This window comes from Falco biarmicus, chromosome 1, assembly GCF_023638135.1.
Source record: "Falco biarmicus isolate bFalBia1 chromosome 1, bFalBia1.pri, whole genome shotgun sequence".
Taxonomy (NCBI): domain Eukaryota; kingdom Metazoa; phylum Chordata; class Aves; order Falconiformes; family Falconidae; genus Falco; species Falco biarmicus.
This window is the reverse complement of record NC_079288.1, coordinates 65,830,293-65,852,124: the sequence shown is the minus strand read 5'-3', so window position 1 is coordinate 65,852,124 and position 21,832 is coordinate 65,830,293. Positions and strand designations below refer to the sequence as shown.

The 21,832-nt window shown below is 40.2% G+C and overlaps 1 protein-coding gene across 1 annotated transcript; it reads right to left on the bottom strand.

Moving 5' to 3' along the window:
- Positions 1 to 1,808: 1,808 nt before the first annotated feature.
- On the bottom strand, positions 1,809 to 21,714 carry CNOT7 (CCR4-NOT transcription complex subunit 7). Its single transcript, XM_056330968.1, has 7 exons — positions 21,560 to 21,714; positions 20,479 to 20,677; positions 19,986 to 20,179; positions 16,882 to 17,043; positions 10,806 to 10,950; positions 5,951 to 6,061; positions 1,809 to 3,512 (listed from the first exon to the last, which is right to left on the bottom strand). The coding sequence occupies exons 2-7, from the start codon at positions 20,593 to 20,595 to the stop codon at positions 3,384 to 3,386; spliced, it is 858 nt and encodes a 285-aa protein (XP_056186943.1). The 5' UTR covers positions 20,596 to 20,677; positions 21,560 to 21,714; the 3' UTR covers positions 1,809 to 3,383.
- Between the last annotated feature and the right edge of the window lie 118 nt (positions 21,715 to 21,832).

Here is a 21,832-nt window from a genome sequence, read left to right as displayed (position 1 = left end):
TGGTCTCACATTTTATCTTTCCTTGCTCCTGGTGTCCCTGTAGAAGCTTTTCTTATTGCTCCCTCACCAGATTCAACTCCAGGTAGACTCTGGTTTTCTTAACCTTCAGTGACAGTGTCATCTGTCCATGCTTCCATCTTCCGTACACTTTTCCTGTGTTTCACTTTAGTCAAAAGCTCCTTGTTCATCAATGCAGCCTTCTTCCCACTTCTGTTTGATTTCCTGCGTGAGGGAATTAAGCATTCTTGAGCTTGGAGCAACCAGTCAGATTTGGTTAGAGAAAGTTCTTGGATGTCAGAGGTTATAGGTCATCCCCAAATTCATACGGGGAAAAGCCTCAAATACTCTGAATGTTCCAGCCTTATTTTCTTCCATCTCAAAAGATCCTTCTTGCCTAATTTCAATGAGCAAAGGGATTAAATGCTTACGCATCTGACTCCAAAAGCCAAAAATACAAATAACTAAAAAAAAAAAAATAAAAATCACAGGTTTTGATACTGCCTTTCTTCTGACAAACCTACTCAAAACAACAATGTATTTTAAATGGATTGGAAAGAGCAGAGGCCTGGAAAGAGTATTCTTGTCTCTGAACAGAAAAAGGTACATATCTAGACAGCTGGAACTGTGCACGCACATTTATTTTTGCAAAAGCAATTAAAGCTGTCCACTTTGGAAACAGATTTCAGGCTCTGCAGTTTACGAGTAACAGTCCTACACATAAGAAGTTACTTTTTTCATAATCTCTACAGTTTACCATTTAAATCACTCCCTAATGGAAACTAAATTAATTTTGCCACGGAAACTGAATGATGCACATATGTCCCCCCAGCTGTAAGCAACTCTCAACAGATTACATTGATCAGACTAAGAGCTCTCACACAGAATAAAGCATAATCTTAGTTTCACACTGATCAGTGGCTTTTGAGAAAATCTTTTCTCACATGAATTACACTAAAGAGTAGAATAAAAGTCAAATGCCTCATGAGAATTTTAGGCTAGGGCTTAAGCAAACTCAGCCTGATCCTGCAGACTGCATGCTCATTAGCAGCGGGGACAAGAGACACACACCTGTTGTGCATCTTTGGGTTTAGCTTCCTCCCAAAGGAGTCCAAGCTCTGAAATATTCATGACTGGAAGCACAGAGAAGCATAGCACGGCACATGGGATGCTCAGCAGTCACTTCAAAAGCACATGCCACTCTGAACTAAAACTTAGTGTAGGCACACATTTAGAAGCCTCTAAACACTTCCTTTCATCCACAACTAAAAAGTTACTTAAAAACAAAACCCCGAAGTTCTTCGAAGAGTCATTCCCTTCAAAAGTTCCCCACAGACAGCTGCATCTGTATGTTTTAGGCAAAGCTACTAAACTTTAAAGCAAATGCATCGAAACTTCAGGGGTTCTTCATTCCACGCGTATGCAAGTTTTCCACATAAGCCACAAAAAGAATCCATCCTGTTTTCCAGTTAAGGTAGTCCCAATGTTACCAAAGCCAAAGATAACCAAAGCTAAAGCCAGTCACCATCATCTAATGGATAATGGTATTAAAACAATTTACTAATGGGATTTGGATGCCTCAGTTGTACATTATAGTTACCACTCTTGCAACTCAGGTCAGTAGGAATGAAGTGATGGGAAACACAGGTACGGAATTCTGCTCTGGAAGTGGAATCAGCCAGCGAGCAGCAAGTTCAGTCATTTTATAAGGACCTGGAAGAGAACTACCACGCCTAAACAAAACAGAATACAGAACTGAATTGGCTAAATACACACATTCCTGGAAAAATTTTGCAACAAAACCACCAGTCTGTTGTTATGTAAGAAAACATTTCTTAGGCCTTTATTTACAAAAGCTTTAAAAACAAATACCCTCTGTTATGCAAATTATTTGTTGTTTAAAAAGGACCACCCGGTTACATCATTGTAACTCAATGAAAAAAGGTGTTTGATTTTTTGTTGTTAAGTACAAGGTAGAACAGAGTAATTTGGTGAACACTCGGGAGATTTGTCTACTATTGATTTCCATGTCAAACACGCACACACATACACGCACGCACACACAGGCACACAATGTTGCACATTCCATCATTTCAGGCTAGTATTTTAGCTATTCAATACCAAAAATCCTTCCTGCACAACTGCTCCGTACACATGCTATGCAGAGTTAAGAACATACTTTAGGGTCCTTTAAAACAATATATCTAAAATATATTGCTAAGATATACTCAAAAATAAACTAGCATTACACTCCTCAGGTAACTTTATTAGCTATAAGTTATTTATATGTTGTTGTTTTACAACAAATATCTGTAACATCTGTCTTCGTAGCAACTACAAAACCCCATGATTTAATTGTCCTTCTAATTCAATCAAATAGTAATTTTTTCAGATCTTTGGGTTTTATCTTCAACTAAACTTACTTTCAAAAATCATGAAATCAAGTACATAATAAATATGACTTCATAAAAAACATCTGAGGTGTACATTACTAGAATAAAAGCTAGCAAGTTAATCAAGGGAAGTGTGTCATTACAAAACTCCTACTATTCCAATACCCTTTGATGCTTATTGGCAAAAATGCTAAAGTCATAGCTGTTCTTTTCCTGAAGGGTGTAAAGCTGTTTTTTCAAGCTTCTTTCCCCCATCACAGAGCGGTTTTAAAGCAGCAAGCCAACCAGAAGTTGACATGTGCAGGATGCGTCTGAAGATGACTTGAACACTAGTAAAATAACAGTAGTTACTATGATTTCAGTAGTCTGTTGTGCTTCAACAAACGGAGGTTGTGCAGCAAGTCGTGGTCTGTGGGTTGAGATACCAAGGAAATACAGCATGAAGCTGTTTAACTTGGCAGATGATTGTTTTCTAGCTGAGGGCAAAAGAAAAACCAAAACAAAACTTCAAATAAAACAGAGGATCCGAGTCAGAGTCACTCTCTAAAGTGCAAATTTGATGGTCCACAATCTTGAATAGCTAAAACGCCTGCATACTGGAAGGAACAGACATGAAAGTGGAAGTTAGTTACAATCAGTGCCAGTTAATTTGGAGGCGGGAGGGGAAAGAGACAAAAACTAGATCATCAATATAGTTAAGTTTACCAGACTATTCATTATGATTTAACTTTCTCCTCTCTGCCACACTGATTCTATACATGCTTCTTTACAAATGGGCTAGTTATGAGGCCAAAACGTAATCCAGAAAATTTTACATATCAATATTAAGATCAAAATCTGTGATAAGAACAGTCAGGTTTAGTATGTAGAAAGGCAGAAAAGAAAGTGTGCTGAGAAAAGGGGAAAAAAAGCCTTATTGTCCAAGGGGCTCAACCAGAGATAAAACCTATATACAAGCATGTGGAGGTCAAAAAGATGGCCTTTCATTTCATGTCATGACTGTTTGTTGGCTTCTTCTTCATATGCATTTCCTGTGCCGTTTTGTACATAAGATGACCCCGAACCAAGGCCGTATAAGTGGCCACAATATTTGGCATCGTCAATGTGATCTTCAAAGAACATCTAAAAAGTTAAGACAGACACAAATTATTGGCAAAGAAAAGGCTCAGTTTAAACAACTATAGAAAAGCTTTAAAATGTTACTTTCTTTTTAACATCAGACACCAAATCCCAAGGCACAAAAGTTAATATAATTAACACAGTAACGCACTTAATCTCAACACATTACCAAAATGTGCTACATGACATGATTCTTTAAAGTAAATCTGCCAAGGAATACAATCAGCCCTCCTGTGCACCTTTCCTGATGAAATGGCCAAATGCAATGTGTTGGTAATTTTGTATTATCAGTTATCACTTTTCTGCAAGTTCAACAAAGATATTTCTCCAACTGATTTCTGCGGAGTTTCTTGCAACAGGCATGTGCTTGGCACTCATCTGTGCCCATACCCTACCTACACCTCAGCGCTGCGATTTTTGTCATGCTCTGTCTTTAAATGGAGGTATGCCCTGACGTATACTATAGAGGTTTGGGGGCAGGGACAATGTTTGATCACAACACCCATTACAGAGTTTAGAGAAATGCAGAAAGATGCATTTCCAGCTAGCTCCTCACAGAGGGTGACTTTATTTAATAAGGAACAGCAAAATTAAAGTAAATGCCATACTAAGACTGCATTTACACCTCGCAAGTCTTAACTGCAAACAGAACCTTTCAGTGGAAGACACATGAAACCCCGTAATATTCTGATATTGTGTGAAGACACACATGTACGCAAAAATTTTTTACCCTAAAAACTTGACAGCAACCCTGGATATCCCAGTGGTTAACATTCTGAGTCATCGCCAGAATCATGCAGAAGCAGGGTGAATGCAATACACAGTCTAAATGCAGAGGACTGCATATACCACACAAGCTGAAAACTTCCTTCAAGCTCTGCTCTTAGCAGCATGGTCTGAACGGAAGGTTCTGTACTGCGGGAATTGGAGACCTCAATCAAAAGTTTTAAAGCCCCTAGCAGTTCTCGAAGAAATAAACAGGTAGGAAAACCCTAGAACAACAGCTCTACTGTAGTAGTATCAGTATTTAAGTATTTCTGAGGGGGGGGGAATCAGTAACTTTTTGGCTGGCCCTCCAATACCCAGCAAGTTGCAACTCCAGCACAGCAAGTAGTAACAACATTTTATACCTCCAAAAGCATTGAAATGAAACTTTTTCACTCAAACTTATTGTTAAACAATGAGCTCTACTGAAGAGGCTTTAAAAATACACATTAAATCTATTTCCTCTGCTGACTGCTGTACCCTTATTTAGAAATGCTGTATTTGCAAAGAATCTCTGAAAGTACCGAAAAAAATCATCATCGTTAATCTCTGTTGGCTTATTTAAACAAGTGTTTTGCACTAAAACCCCCTCAGATTTCTACTTTTCCCAGTAACAGCTTTTGGTGAACAAATTCAAGCAGCTAATCTGCCATCTAACACAAATGGCACCTCATTAAAGAAACAATCATAGGTTTCAACCTTTTCCTCTCCAAGCCTAAGATACTGCCTTTCCAGTTAGTTATGTTTATCATACACACATTTCCCCTTCCCCTTTATTTGCTCTGGATTTTGTTTCAAATTAAAGAGTGAAAGATTAACAATACCAGGCAGATGGCAGCGAGCCACGCTGGGCTTGGACTGCACCAGAAACGCAGTCCTCTCTATTGCATCTGCAGCCCATGGCCCGCTTGTAACTGTGGGTCCCAGCTGAGGCAGAACAGCGTGTTAAGATGAGCACACCAGCTTCAGTCACAGCATTTATTTTTTACCTGTTCTCTCACCAGTATTTGTCAGAAACTTGTGGTCATTTTCTCCTTTATACAGAAGGTAGGTACCATAGCATACAATACTAAACCTTATTAAAAGATGACATTTGCTATTGCCATCTGTTTTGACATGGTAAATGACGCTGAATGCTGGCAGAATGCCACGTTCAGATGCACTGGCATTTGTCCAGTGCAACTGCTTTCCAGAAGAGGCCTGTTCAACATTTGTTTGCTCTGCTAAAGGAGGATATCTTCCTGCTGTATGCGGACAAGTAGCAAGGAAATATGAAACTTTCAAGACCCGATTTCCCTTGCTGCAAACCTTGAATTGAGCAAAGCACAGATTAACTGAGGTTCTAAAAGATTATACTTCAGTCAATAGTAAAGGAACAAATGCATGGACATCTTCCACAGCAGCCTGAAAGTCAGTATTTAATATACCTGCAGCCTGGCACAGTCTAGAAACGGGAAGCAATACTCACTCAGAGCAGCTAAGCTGGGAATCAGCAGGGCTGGTTCACACTTACTCTGGGGAGTGCACAGGTGGTCTTATTTTTGTCAAGAGAAGTGGAACCCCTGAAGCCTTTCAGAGACCTCCCTAAAATATTGCAGACTTATCGGAATCAGCAATTCCATCTGACTATCACAGCACGTTACTATCATGGAGATAAACCCAATACATCCACCTACTTCTCTCATTTTGAAAAAGGCCATTCCTGTGAGTAAAGAATCAGATCCTGCCTGATGCTGTGGTCCTATCCTTTCCAGCTCTAACTGCTCAGCCACTTCTTGTAATCCACCCTGAAAAAGAAAACGTTCTTGTTAACTGCTGAAAAAAAAATAAATCAGAAAACTGAACAGCTATATTTGGGAAAAAATCCGTTACACAAGTCATACAACCTCAGGTATATTATAACAATTGCACAGTAGCTGAAACAGTCATCATAGTAGATAAATACACACCTGGATAATCAGACTTTCAGTATCAATAGAAGCATTAGAATTCTGTATCAGTATTGATTAAATAAAGCCACATCTGTGACCAACGGAACCACTACTCTCTCATGTTCCATCCTCTCCAGTAACCAGTTGTCATTACTTAGAGAAAACAATTTCTTCAAGATGCTGAAAAGAATGGCAACACTGAAGAAAACATGGTGTTCCTGCGCTCCTTCTATTCGAATGAAAATTTAGAAGGTAAAAACCTTGTTCTACAAACAGAAGGATTCGAGTGCTTAGAAACAAAGCACCCATATTGCCTCCATGTGTTAGTATCGAGGTTTCCTTTGCAACAGACATTTTTCTTTCCACTTACCTTTCAACAATTGAGGCATTTTCAACTTCCCTTCACAAAAACTGAGAATATCTTAAAGTATCTAGAAGACTACAGGGAGTCCACAAAAATGGTTTCTAAACACCTGCTCTGTAACAAGTGGTTAAGTCAAAAGAGGAAAAAAGTGCCCACTCCAGCTCTACAAGACATTCTATCCCTCTTTAAAGTTTGTTTCATTAGCTGCCATAAGAGGACAGGGATAAAAACATGGGGGAGAATCCATCGCCTGCAACTATTTTCCAAGATACTGCAAATTCCATGGCCTAGCCAGCTTTTCTGTTAGAGATGTATATTTAGTAGTCATACATATAATGAAACCTACTGCTTAAAGAGTATATAAACATCTCACATAAAAAAAAAGGGAACAGTTTAAAACAGTCATTGCCTACTTTGAATGTTAATACATCGTTTAAAAGGACAGGCTGTGAAGCTGTAGACATCACTCCAAAGCTGCAAACCTACCTGCTCTTAAAAGTAAAACTTCTCCAGTTTCGAAGCAAATATTCCTCCCAACAAGCTTATGTCCCCTTAACTGCAGCGACTATATACACCTCTTTTAGTGCTCCCCAAACGGTAACGAAGCAAACCCATCAGAAGTTGATTTGGTTTTACACAGGTAACAGATCAGTTGCAGGAGAGACATGTTATACTGTAACTGCAATCTTTTAATGCTCTAAGTACATAATTTTGTACATCAATTCTTTCTGTCAATCATTAAGCCATAAAGCTACTGGAAATAAGACTAAAGCACATGCACATTCTTTAAGATCTAGGAAGATCAAAAAACCAAAGACAAAATCATTAGCGCTGCCACGATCTTTGCAACGTGAAAATGTTGCACAGAGGCAATGCTTTGAAAGACAGGCTGCCTAATATCCAAGTTCAACTTTCCTTGTACTCTTAACCTGTTTCAAGTACAGGAAGGAAAGCAGTAAGAGGCAAAAGCGTTACAGTCAAAGTTAAAACTTACAGAACAATAAAAGTAAAGTCTGCCCTCTAAATCAGATCAGACGCTATTAAAATTCCTGTGAATCTTACGGCAACAGGTTTGGGTCCAGGTTTTTTTTTTGTTTAAGAAGAGGGAAGCTTCAGCAATGATGTTTCTAAGCAATGTCAACAAACCAACATGAAAACCTCGTACTGGTAAAGCTAGTTTTATTCTAGCTTGAGCAGCAGCAATAGTTTACGGAAGTTTAAAATAAGAGTGAGTCTATACACCACATAGTTAAGCACTGAAGCTAGCTTGTTTTCTTTATGAGCTTGGATACAACATTTCAACACTGCAAACATGCTCAAGTTAGTTAACTGACATTGTCCAAAACGTGCTGCAGGTTGGTGGGCAGCACAGGAAGGTGCAACTCAGATACAAGTACGTTCTCTGCTTTCTAACTTCAATAATGAGCTGTTAGAGGTTAGCACCAGCAGTTAGGCCCACACCCTTCCAAGGCACCATTTCCTACACCTAAACCATCTACTTCCACAAGCTATGAAGCAGCAGCGCCATCAGGTTCTGCTAGCTGAAAGAACATCTAGCTTCAAATAACTTTGAAGAAAAAGCACTTAAGAATAAAAATCAGTAGCATCTACACAGCAGCTGCAAGCTCTGGAATGTAGACTTAGTAATTAAAAATTTACATTAACAGCAGCCTATAGAAAAATGCTCTGAAAATAGTGCTTTTAATGGTACATATCTATTTGTAAATACATCACACACCACTTGTGTGTGGAACTTAGTCTGTAACTGGAATAACTACGGAATAAAATTTGGTTGCCTCTGAAAATTAGTAGGCTATTGAAATTCTTTCAGACAAGACTTCTGCACTCCAGATAGAACATTTTACTCTTGGAGGAAGAGGACTATTTCCTAATTTTCAGAGCATCGGTCTTTCAAGGAAAGGCCACAGAATGATTTACACAATCACATAACCACAGTCAACACAAGACCCGTTCAAACTCTTGCTTCATGGCACTGGTAACAGAGTTCATTGTTCCGTACAAACCCCCGTATTAAAATCTAGTTTCCAACAAGGTCTGTAAGTCTACGTTACTTAGAGTTGCCATTACCATCAAAAAGTTTGCAGCTTTTCAGAGAAAAAGCAAGAGTTTAACCTATACTACGTTACTATCTCAAGTCGATTCCCAGTCTGCATGCCAGTAGAGTACATTCACACCCATGCAAGTTAAAGAGTAACATACTATAAATTCACAGACTACCTAATTCCACAATAACAGCATCAAACAGCTTCCCAATCCAGAAAGGTATTTCTGTTCTCAATGCCAAAAATTCTTTTTGGGGTCTGTGGGGGCAGGGAGTAGGTAGGGGACCTACAGCAGGTCAGTGACTTCCATATGAAAAGTTAAGACAAGTCAATAAAGGACAACTGCACAGCAGTTCAATTCACTGCAATTTAATAGAGATTGAAAGTGACACACATTAGGAGACAGTGCATGCATTTTTAGAGTCACAACACTGAACGTTTAGCAATTTGTTTCAGACAGCTACGCAGTACAGTACAAGTCCACCATCATTTCCTTGCTGGTAAATATGGAGGGGTAGGACAATTCACATCCCTTCCCCTGCTGATTACCAGCCTGCAGGTTAGGTGACAGGATCAAGATTTATTGCAGGAAAGCTGACCTTTTCAGCTCTGAAAAAGCAAAACGCTTATTCTTAAGCTTTGTTGAAATAAGACCTGTGAAGGCTTTTTTTTTTTTCCCCCCCCAAAAAAAAACCATTAGTGTCCTAAACAATACAGGCTACACACAACTGTTTTAATGAAATGACAGGAATTACAATCTCCTCCTTCCCAACCCCCCTGGGACTGTCACTCTGGAATGTTGACACAAAACATCATTCTGTCACCTTTCCTACATGGCTAAAGTTGGATTATGCTTTCTGTTCCTGTTAAGTGTGTTGCCATCACTAAGACACCAGATGCTTCATTCAGAGTAAGAAAGCGAAGGTGTTTTTTGTTTGGTGTTCCCCCCAATCCTCCCTTAAGACTTCTGAAGTTTATGAACATTTCATTTTTTCTTCTGGCCTCTGTACAAAAAAACCCAACAACTTGTTTCTACAACATGTTCTCTAATACTCAGCCATTTCCCCAGCTGATTACACCAATAACAACTCTAGATGAACACAGGTAGGTGTATTTTTCTTACTAACTGGAAGGGAGGTCTTAATTTTCAACATTAATTTGATTAACAACAGGATCCACACAATTTACTTCCCACACGAGTAGGCTGCTACTTAGAAGTAATACACTATTAGTTTATCTCAAAACCAAAGAGGACTACAAACCCCACACAGATCACTAGTTCAGCATGACACAGTGACAAGCGATGCCTTAGTTCGGATTTGGTTGTACTACAGTCAGTGTTCTCTTTTTCCTGCACGTTCTCATTAAGAAAGCCTAGAGAATTGAGTTACTTTCCATAAAAGCAGCAAGTCATTAATTGCCTCTGATGAACGATGCACCTCATTCCAGTAGCAGTCCAGACTGTTAAAAGTTCTTTGGCAAGTAAAGCTGTTAACAATCCCTGCAGCATCTTTCTTTCACTTGCTGTCTTCCCCTTCACAACCTTAAGTTCCAGTTTCCATTCCTCCTCCAGTCCAATAAAGCATCCAAATTTTATGTCTGATACAGTAAGCCAATTAGTAGCCCCGCTGGCCTGACACGAGAGATTGGTTTCTAGTACTGCATTTTTTTCTCCTAGAAGTCACATGTTGTCCCTGAACATACGCTGTTGTTTATCTTTCCTTACGGGGCCATCTGAAACATTCTTCGCTCCATTCCTCTTCCCAAGACACTTCCACAGCATCATCGTTGCAATTACCTTTGCCAAGGCGACTGCAGTCCTTTAGTGGACTGCACAATGAGGAAATAAGATTACATGAAACCCATCAATTCTTATAGCTTAAGAAGTGAAAGATTAATTCCAAACATGGGTTTATCATCTGTCAGCAAAAACCTGGCACTGCAAATATAGTATCAACATGTTATTTTTAACGGGTAAGAAGTTACAAAAATTGCTCCTGCCTCCTTCTATCAATAGCCTTTAATATTAAATATACAAAGCTTCAGACAGTGGTTAATAGGTATTACCAAAACAAAACCAGAAAACAAAAATATAAAACCTAAGTATTTTTAAGCACGAAGTACTCTGTCTTCAAACCCAAAATTTGTTCTGAGCCATTAATAAATTACCTACCTTCAGATTTTTGCAGCTCTTCATGAGATATTTTACATCGTAAATGACGGGGAAAAACAATCGCAGTATCTCAAAGAAGTCCAGCTCTTCTTCAGGTAAATTAGAGTTTGTCAGGATTTTGATTAGATAGCCGAAGTCATATCCGCTGCAAATTAATATCAAAAACAATATAAGCACATAACTTAGAAGCATCCTTCTCACTTCCTACAAGACTTTATTACACATTAACCGGCCATTTTGCTTAATTTTGATGCAATTAAGACTGACTCTCACAAAAGACTAAACCTCAGTGCAAACGGCCCCATTGCACATTCCAGAGAAAACATTTTAATTTAGTCTTAATGAGGCCAAGTGAAACAGCAAACAGATCTGCCTAGAGGAGTTTCTCTAAATCCTGAAACAAGGTAGTGCTGCTGGGGCTTCATCTGGTAACAAAAACTTACAGAAAGACTCCTAGCTGTTTCCTTTGACACAGACTAGAATTTCTCACTACAAACTGAGCAACGACAGAGACTTCTGCAGTTTTTGAAAACTGAAAGATTCAAGAGTTTCCAGAGCAAACCCATGTTTATGTCTGGAGGCAAGTTTCACCCTCAGCAGCTAAGAAAAGGTGACTGTCTTTCAACTTCCCCAGTTAAATCAGCACAGTCAGACAACTGAAACCTTTAATAGCTTGTAAATGATTACTCTTTTTGGAGGCAAGGACAGAGTAAATTGAAAAAATTTTGTGTGCATGCGTAAGTCAGCAGAAAGCAGCAAGATAACAGAGCATTACAAGTTTGGTAGAAGAAGCTGAGTGTGTGCGTGGTGGAGAGAAGAGTTTGGAAAGACCTTCTCAATAGCTTGACTGAGGAAGAAGGAGGACACAGGAATGAGGTATGGCAGTAAAAGGGGAAAATATACTTTTACAAAGGGTTATGAGAGGAAACAAAGGATTTAAAGCACAGGAAAGACAGATGCTAAATATTAAGCTGGACTGAACACCCCAACAAAAAGCAGTGATAACTAGTTATCTTTTTTCCCTAGGAAGGCAGAAATTACACAACAGATTATTCACGATCTGATCGTGAATCAGACTGGTTCTGATCCCTTGTACTTGCAGGACTGCTCATGCACAAACGCACAGAGATAGACAGGGGACTGATGTTCTCTTGGTTATTAGGTCTGCATCGAACCAAATCAGTTCCTAGACTTCGCTAACATGGAATTTTAAAAATGCCCATACTAACAAAAATTGAGACATGCAGTGTGGCTGCCTCTACTGAAGGCTGCATCAGTTTTGCTGCTTGAAGTTTAGCATATAGCTGAGAGAATTCAAGTGAACTGGTGGTCACCACAGACTCCGAATTCCCAGTTTAAGACTTCATGTTTGTTCTTGGTTATAGGAGGATCATACTTAAACCCAAGAATTTAGCAACGTGGTGAATACTGACCTAGATCACTGCGATGAACTAGAACTCTGAGATCAGCAATACAGAACACAAATCAGTTAAGAGCCCTGTACTACTGATACCGTGGATATTTAGCACGCACAAAGAACGGTGACTTCTGATGTAGCTCAAGGCTTTAGCTTGCCTACTCAATGTGAAGAGGATTGTTTTTTCTACCTTTTGTATACAATGGGATTCTCTGCGTTATCTCTATCTTAAGAATTTCTAGACAAAGGGTAGGAAGTCTTGAATATACTGGGAATGAATGGTTTGCTAGAAGTCCATTAATGCAAAATATACAAAAAGTACAAACTATTGCAGTTCTCCCATGGGGGTTTCCAGTGCTCTGAACAGGAATTTCATGTCAAATGAATTCTGCACTGCATCTGGTGCTTTGAAGCTGTACTGGCAGCACTCCAATCTCCACAGCAGCAGCCACTGGCCAGGGAGCAAAGGAGTCAAAGATAAAGAAGGATTTCAGCCGAGTCTCACAAAGTAAAAACCTGTAGTATACTTGCAAAACAGTAGTTCAGAAGGTTAATTTTATTAGATCACCTATTGGGCCGGGAGGGAGGAAGAGATAGGGAAGCCTGTATCAGCATAAAGCCCTCTATAGAAAAAGAAAATAAAAGTGCCACATGAGCAAAAAAGACTGTTCAGGATTAAGGAGACATATGACATGCTCCTCTAGAGATTAGAGAGCTTATTAACTCCCTGAGTTCCTGACACCAGTCATCCTTGTGGCTCAAGTGTAACAGCCATATTAAAACCTTTACACTGAAGAAACAGTGTTCGTGCTCCTTTTCTTAAAAAAGTTATGTTTTTTACTCCCCTCCTCTTCCAAAAAACAAACACACACACAAAAAGATTAATTTACTATTTGTATTGAGAGGGAGCAGGCTATCACAAATTTGCAATTTCTACGAATATCTCCCCCCTCCCTCCCCTGGAGATTGTAACAGATTCTTTCATTCTGGGTCTGCATGCAGAAAGAGGGAACAGTGGATTTAACAGGTATGACTACCCTTGCATGACAGCATTCAGTCAGGTATCTGTTCCTGGATCCCAAGCATGGGTTAGTTTTAGTGAGCTCAGCCAAATGATGTCTCACATTCTTTAAGTTCCACCTGCTGACACTTAGTTCCATTGTGCTCCTCCCTACAATCATCACAAACCACACTTTACTATCACAATGCAGTATCAAGGCATTTGCTTAATCTTTTTAGTATACTTTTCAGGGGTAGTATGCTACAGTCATCCAAGTTTACACAAACATAAGAACTGTTACCCCAATTCAAGACTAATACATACCTAGTTCAAAAATCTTTGAGTGACCACTGCCGAAAGCTAACAGAAGGGTAAGAAAGTCCAGCGAGCAATTACGGAATTACCTGCTCATTAAAGAAGTTTTCTTCTGATCCTTGAACAGGCAATTAGCAGTTGGTTTACACCCTGAAGCACATAGGCTTCCTTTCCTTGAAAAGCTTTCACCATTTCCACTATGATCACCTAAAGTTACTTAGTGCAGCTTGCCACAATCCCTGGAGCTATACATCAACTTAAACACCCTTACAGCCACGTTTCACTCTTTTTTTACTGAACAGGAACCGCTGTAGGCAACAAGGCCATAGAAAAGATCAAACATATCTGTATTTCTTTCCCTTACTATACGGAAATAATTCAGATAGCCCATTAACAATGACTTCTACTCAAGCACCAACCATCTCTGACATAAATCAAAACCTGACAGAGCTGAGAAAGCTTTACTTCATTTTATAACTGGCTAACAGAAATGAGCCAACAGATCAAATTTTTCTGAATTCAGTTAGACACACATGATTATTGAAGTAGAATAGCTTGGAACTTTCCAGATTCCCAAAACCCTCTGGGTTAAGAGACATGTTTGCACAGAGCCTCCAAAGGTAGACTGAGGAGGCTGCACACAGGTGAACACTCAAAGCTTCAGCAGACCAATCAACTGAACAGCCACAAAAGCAGCATCTGAGCTGTTCTGTTTTATAATTCGTTAAGACTGCCAAAACACTGAAGCTCTCTTGACTGTGACAAGAATCAGGAATCCTGGGCTTTTCCCTTCTCTTCCATCAACTCAAATACATTTTAAACACACACAAAAAAAATTGTTATATACGGCAACTGCATCAACCTGTGACAGTGCAAATGTTTCTTTGCTCATGCCTGGCAGAACTGCAGGTCCACACAGATTTGCCAATAGGTCAGGATGCCAAGGGAGCTACATCAAACACAGAGATGAAATGCGCACAAATGAAATTATCTGAGAACCTAAAAGCTTAGAAGCAAGCTATGTAAGAGTTCAAGGAAATCAAAGACTGGGAAATGAAACTAAAACATAACCTCACAATGAGAAGGAAGTAATTCCCCTCTGCCCACTTCCTAAGAAACTCATAAATTTTGAGGGTTAGTAGAGATTAAAGCATTTTAAGGAAATAGCTGCTGACTGTGCTATTGCTGCTATCAAGCACAGTTTTTCCAGTAGTCAAAGAAATATTGCAAGGAAAGTCTACATGAAAAATTTTCAAATGAGCTCTCCCCCTGTTTAACTTTCCAATGGTAGAACATAATCAGCCCAAGACACATTTAGAAACAGCTGTTTACTGTTCTTTGTGGCACATTTTATGTGACCCAAACTCATTTATAGCTTTGTGCCATCTTAGCTTCCTCAGAACGTAACCCACCACCCCAGGGTTTTGTGCTGCAGATGGTAACAACATGCTCTGTCAAGCACAAAAGCCTTTAAAACACTCTCTGACTTGAAGCAGGCTTGCAGATAATCAATGTTTGACAAACACTTGCTGGAATAGCTGTCTTCAGAGGATTTCTGAAGACATTTTCAGTCAAGTACACAACAGAAACTCATTTTAATACAGACGACACTGGACTTTTAATAAAGCCATCCCAAAAACCCTCCACAAGCTGCACTAGCTAAAATGGTATTATTGCACATAGTATACACTACACTTCAACCAGCATACTAGTTGGGAATCACGCACAATCAATATAATTATGCTTTAAAAAGAATCTCTAGTGTAGAAATGGCTCAGGTATTCTTTTGCTAGGATAGCTTACCCTGGGCCCTTAAAGCTATCATGCAATATTCAAAAACCACCACTTTGTAGCTGTAGCTGCTTCTACGTGGCAGTGTCTGTTGATGTACCGGTCACACACCTAACATGCCTCTGCGCCCCTTCTCCTGAACCATCCAAGTTACTTTACTGTAGTCAAGTGTAAATCACAAATACACATGTAAGAGCCTATAATAATGGGTTTAAGAAGTTGAAAGGAACTTAATTCACTAATTTAGCCTTTGTAGTTATTTTTGACACAGTTCATGGCATTCTTGTTCCAGTACTTTTCCCCAGGGTGCTACCCTAGTAGCAAGAGAGCAAGAGTAAGATTATTTTGGAGTCATATTGTGAGTTGAAACAGCTGCAAGTGGAAGATCTAGGCAGATTAGGTGACAAGCATACTCAAAAGAGGATTCTTTTTTTTTTTTAACTGTCTCTTCTTTTTTTCTCCCCTCCCTGTGGGAAGGTAGTCTAACACTTTCTACAGAGCAAGTCAAAATGATGACTTCTGCAACAGGCTGTTATATGCACTTTCTACTACTATTTTACATTCCTTGCTGAAGCAATCCTTATTTTTCAGTTGGTTAGTAACATAAACATTTCTCTAATTCCATGTGACTTTCTCTCCTCCAAACCCCCCTCCAAGATTTAATACTTAAAGATGAAGAATTTGTGTTTTTTCTAATTTAGTCATCTCCATATTACCACCTACTACCAATGTAGCATGCATGATAGGAATAAGGCTGTAAGGAAACGGCTAGTCTCAACTAGAGATTCAACTACCTTTGTTGACTTGCTTGGCAGCCAGCATTTAAGATGTCAACTTGATGTCACTACATAGCAACAAGCCTTTAAAGACACTGTTGCTTGCAAAAAGTGCAAAATACCTCTGGCATATAGTTGACTATACAATGACTACTGCCTGAGTTTTAAAGTGTTAGATCTTACTAACACCCAAAGATCTTTTGCAACTTGATAGATTAGCATTCGCATTTCTGTTTCTACTTGGAAGATGAGTTCCTGTGATGGAATAAATAGTAAAATATATTAATTACTGCAGCTAGAATTAAGGCTTATCAGAGCTCTCCTTCCAAACAGTAATTTTCAGCTGTCCAGATTATCAGGAGATTAAAAACAAATTTAAAAGTGCTTTATAAAACTCTTCACTGATAAGTCTGCAGTCTCTCCCATGAGACAAACAATATTTGCTCACGAATCACTTAGGAATAGTTTGCTTTTATCCTTGTTATTATTACTTGCACGTGTGATACTAAAACTTACAGTGCCACCTGCTGGGTTAGGAGTTTCATGGTTTTCTGGTTTACTGTTCCCTGGTTCCAGCATAAACACCAAAAACAAAACACCAGTATAACCCTGCATGGCCTATACTTCTGATACAGAATGGTGCTATAGGTATTACAGCAGAAATATTTTCTAAGTCTTGCCAACCAAGATATACCACTCAACACAATATGCGAAATCCAAGCTCTCGAACTCAATAATCAAAATTGAAAACACAAATACTTAACATGCAGAATTTACCTGTGAAAGGAAAGCCACTTGACTCCTTCACACAGTACAACTCCTGATGTCATAAGCAGTTCCGCAAAGTACTGTGTCTCAATTCCTTCTTCTTCATGCTTTTTAAACTGAATACCAGATGTCGTCAACAGTTCGATAGAGTCCTGGGCATACATATCTTCTCTAGAGAAAGAGAAAGGAAAAGTAAAAAGCTCAAGTGATTACAAACCTAGCGATATTTCTTTTTTGCTGTTCATTCCACAGACTTCACCAGGATAGAGCAGGAACAATTTGACTTTGTTCTGTGATAACTGCAGAACCAACCAACTAGCATTTCACCATTCCCAGCACCTCCATTCTCACCCTCTTCATAATTATCTAGTTCCTTCTACTCTTCCAGTTACCTAGAATTTCCCTTTCACAAATTCACAGAGGAAAGTGAACATATGAATGCAGCTATTTCAGCTAATAAGATCCATTACTTGAACTACACCAAATGTAAATGTTTAGACACATGCTCATCAAAGTTTCCTTCTCCCTGCAACTGGAAACTGAGTACCTGCTCCATTTAGTCGATCCTTAAAATTCAGATAGCCTAACGTTTTCTTTCTAAACAACCAACCTCAATTTTAATAGCCATGTTTTGGACCTGAAATTTAACAGAATAGAAAAAAATTCCTCCATGCCTTGTATGATCCCCTCTTATCCCTGTATTTATTCCCTTTACCACTAACATTTTTGAAAAGTCTTAAGGATTCTGTGATGAAATGGATGGTGGTCTTTCCCCCCCCCCCCCAAGGTTTTATCTATAGCATCATAACAGATACACAGAATGGTTAACTGAAAAAACAAATGCAAAAGTGGGTCTATTTAGAAGATTATTTGCATTACTGTTCACAACATACTATTCCACAAAGTCTCTTCAGTGTAGCTTTCAGTTCTAATAAAAAAACAACCAAAACAAAACACAAATAACATAGACAAAACAACCAATATATCAAACAAATATTAGATTCGGTCATAAACTTAATATTCCTTATTCCTAATAGCAAGTCATCATTCAACAGAACACAGCTATGTTCTCAAGATGTGTTGTATTTTTTGCCTTCCCTCCCACACAGCTGCTCATTCCGTCTCCAGCTTTAAAGAAATTAGATTCCCAACACCTGTCTATCTCCATAACATATTAAAGAATTCATCCAAAACAAACATGCCTGTTTTACAAAACAAAATTTTAATTCTAGTTTGTTGCTCTGCACTAATCAGGTGGATAGTTAGTTTAGAGAAATATTTATGCTCTTTAAGAAGCACACTTGAACAAGATCTGGCTGGAACCACACAAAAAAAAATACCTTCTAGGAACAGCCAACAGCTGTTTTGCTTTAGGAGCAGAACACTTGGCATAGTGCCACTTCCCAAAAGGAAGTTTAGAAACAGACAAAAATAAGTCATTTCTTCACCCACGTGAAAAAAAGCAAACCCTCATGTTCCATGCAGCACTTACCTGGTTTACCTTTTTGTAAAAAATGCCCCCAGTGAACTAGTACCAAGTTAGTTAGGCGACTACCTGTATCTTGCCTTACTGAGCTGTCCTATCTATGCAGCATCTAGCACAAACAGATGGAAAACGACTTTTGTTTTCAGTTGCTTGACATTAAGTAGACCTTTGAAGGTCACTCAGAAAATAAAACATAACAGAGGCTCTTCTTCCCAGATCACAGTCTGGAATTTATTCATTCCTCCTCCTTCTCTGTAGTTAGCAGAGTTAGTGTATTCTTCTATCGAGACAGACAATAGATAACGTCTACCCAGCATTTATATGGCCAGGTAAGTTTAGAGATACCAAAATATCCAATTTGCACTTCCTTTTAAGAGGTGCTTCAAACAAAACTAAAAAGACTATGACATTCTTCAGACAAAATTGATTTGTGACAAGCCACAGGAATGCTTATTTCAACAAGCAGAAAGATCAAGGGAGCGCGCAGCAGATTTTTTCCTTTTAAGAACCCTGATTACTTTGAAAACAAGTCTTTTTATCTGCAGAAAATAAAAGGTCTGTTCTCTAAACCTCCTTTGTAGACTGCAGTTTTAACTCATGTATCTCAAGCTGTCCAGTGATCAGCTTGTAACACAACTGCCAAAAACCTAAAGCCTTCAACACATTTAGGTTTGAGAAGTGTTTGCACTGATAGGCAGGCCCTATGAAAACCAATTATGTTTACTTTGGGCAAAAAATTCAAGATACTACTAACCTCGTCAACTACCTGCTAAAGATATGATTAGAACTCCACCCCACATTAGAACTGTCTCATTCCGCTGGAACAGTTAAGTTGATCACTGATAAAAACCACATTGTGAAATAAGGTTCACAATACTATTCCCACAGATAGCAAAAATCTTTTTTTAAACGGGAAATATCAACTTTTAATTAATTTTGATTTTCAATTAACCAACACAATGCAGAACAAAAGTCTCCACAGGAGTTATGCTACAGAATCAATAATCCCTTTCAACCTATTATGGAAGAAAATTAAAATAAAGCAGCTTAATAGCATCAGTTGGTTTGAAAACACAAGAAAAGCTGCTGCAGTATTAAAAGGTTGGCAGTATTTTACCTAGAATATTATCTAGAACTTGATGTGAGTCTTTTAACAAGAACAATGTTATTTTAAAGAGAACAGAGCACAGTTTGGAACTTGCTGATAGCATTTGTAACACTCAGTAACTTTACTTTTTTTTCTTCACAAGTTGATATTTCCGATTTATAAAATATTCAAAGAAACAAGTGACTTCTGTAACAACTAGTAAGAGTTAAACCAAGTTAAGGTAGAAGCGCTCTGAAACATTAAATATGAGAAGACAGAGCTAAATCTTGCGCTAAGTATAAATGCCTTTTTAAAACTTCTATTGAAATTGCTTCGCATCGTTTTACCAAATTACCAACAGTAAGAGACTACACAGAAGTGAGGGAAGAAAACACATGTTCAGCTGACAAAAGTTTTCCTCACATAAAGAATCTATGGTATTCCAATCAGACAGAAAGAGTTGTTATAGCTTTCACAACTTGTAATACATTTCAGTAAGCCAGAAACATACATTCAACAGCACAGACATTTAACACTTACGTTAAATTAAATTTAAAATTAAACTGCCAAGTTGAAGTTCCTGGAGGGTATTCTCCTTGCTCGTTCATAAATGTCAGTCCTAGCTGAATTATTTTTAGCAAGTCTACATTGCAGCGTAGTAACTGGTACTGATAGTCTGCATTGCTCCTGAATTCTCCAATAGGCCTTGCAACTACTCCTGGGAATTCTGTATCCTGTAAGAACAGAATTAAAACTTCAACTTCAATAAAAAATTACCTTGACCATTTTTAATAAAACATATTTTAAGCATCTAACAGTTTAATAGCTGAGGAGCACTGTGTGTAGATTTAGCTTTCAAAAAGGCAATCGATTAGGCTACTCATGCTCCTACAGCATTAGTTCAACATTAAGAATCCATTATTCTTTCAATGAAAAGTGATGAACAAGTTTATAGCTTCGTTTTACTAACATAAGATTAAGTAAACACTTTTTTTCCAGTAACGTGCCAGATAAACATGAAGTGCCCACCTACCATAGCTACATAGTTATACTTCCGTATAACTTGGCGAATTTTCTTCATCTCTTCATCCAAGTTACAAGCCCAAACTTCACAGATTCTTTGGCTATGGTCTACGGTAGCTGCTGGCATAGTGGGGGGCTTTAGAGACCATACATCAAAAGTTACACTTGACCGAGGATCAGTTTCATAAAGAGAACTTTATATTTTTAACCTAAGACACAAAGAAAGTATCAAAGCGTAAATTTTTATTCTTCATAAATCCTAAACGATACTTAAAACACCAGGATCGAGCTTTACTCTTCAGAATTTCATAAAAGCAACACAACATCACCACCGATACGATGTCAACTTTAGTTGGGGGAGCTCAGATTACTATCAGGATCTAAAACCCTACGATTTTGTTACTAACTTTATCTCTCGCACAAAGCCAGGCAAACCAGCAAGGCGCACTAGTTCAACAGACAACAGCGATACCTGAGCCCACAAGCGTTAACTCCCCCCCGGCTTCGAAGAGCAGCACGTTCCTGCGGATCCCGCGGCTGCGCGCAACATGAAACGAAGCGGCAAAGCGACTGTTAGCGCCACGCCAGGCTGGGGGGCACTGCGGACGAGAAACGGCCGCCCAAGCGTGCGCCTCCCCGGGCAACAGGGGCTCTTCCAGCTCGTTACGGGCCGCACCAAACCGGCGAGGGGAGCCAAGGGCCCGAACCGCAGCGCGAACGCCTCGGACCCGCGCCCCGCCTGGGCTCCCGGGCGCCTCCCTGCGCGTACGGGGCCTCAAGAGCGCCCGCGGCGCCGAGGAGCCCGCCCCGCACGGCGGCGCCTCTCCACGGGGGCAACTGGGGCGAGGCCGGCCCGGCTCACGCCCCCCGGCCCCGACCCAGCGCGGACAGGCTCCGCTCCCGCCCCCGCCGGCAGCCGCGCGGCCCGCCAAGCCATCCCCCCGCGGGCCGTAGCGGCTGCCGGCCGGGCCGCAGGGCCTCCGCGGGGCTGCCTCGGGCCCGAGCGGGGCACGGCTAGGCCGAAGGGAGAGGGGTACCGGGCAGCTCTCGGGCCGCTCCCCCCCGCCCACCCCCGCCCCCCGCTCACTCACGCTGTCGGCCGGGCCGGGCCGGGCCGCGGCGGGTCTGGCGAGGCCCCGCGGCGGCCCCCGACGCCCCACAGCCGCCAGTCGCCGCGCGAGACGCAGGAAGCGCTGCCCCCGCCGCACAAAGCCATTACATCATCGCCGCGCCGCGGCCTTTCCCCCCTCACCTCTGACCGGCGGCGGGGGCGCCAATCACCGGCCGCAGCGCCCTCCCTCCGCCCCGCCCCCTCTCCTCCGCCCCGCCACGGCGCGGGTCACGGGCGCGCGGCGCTGACGCTG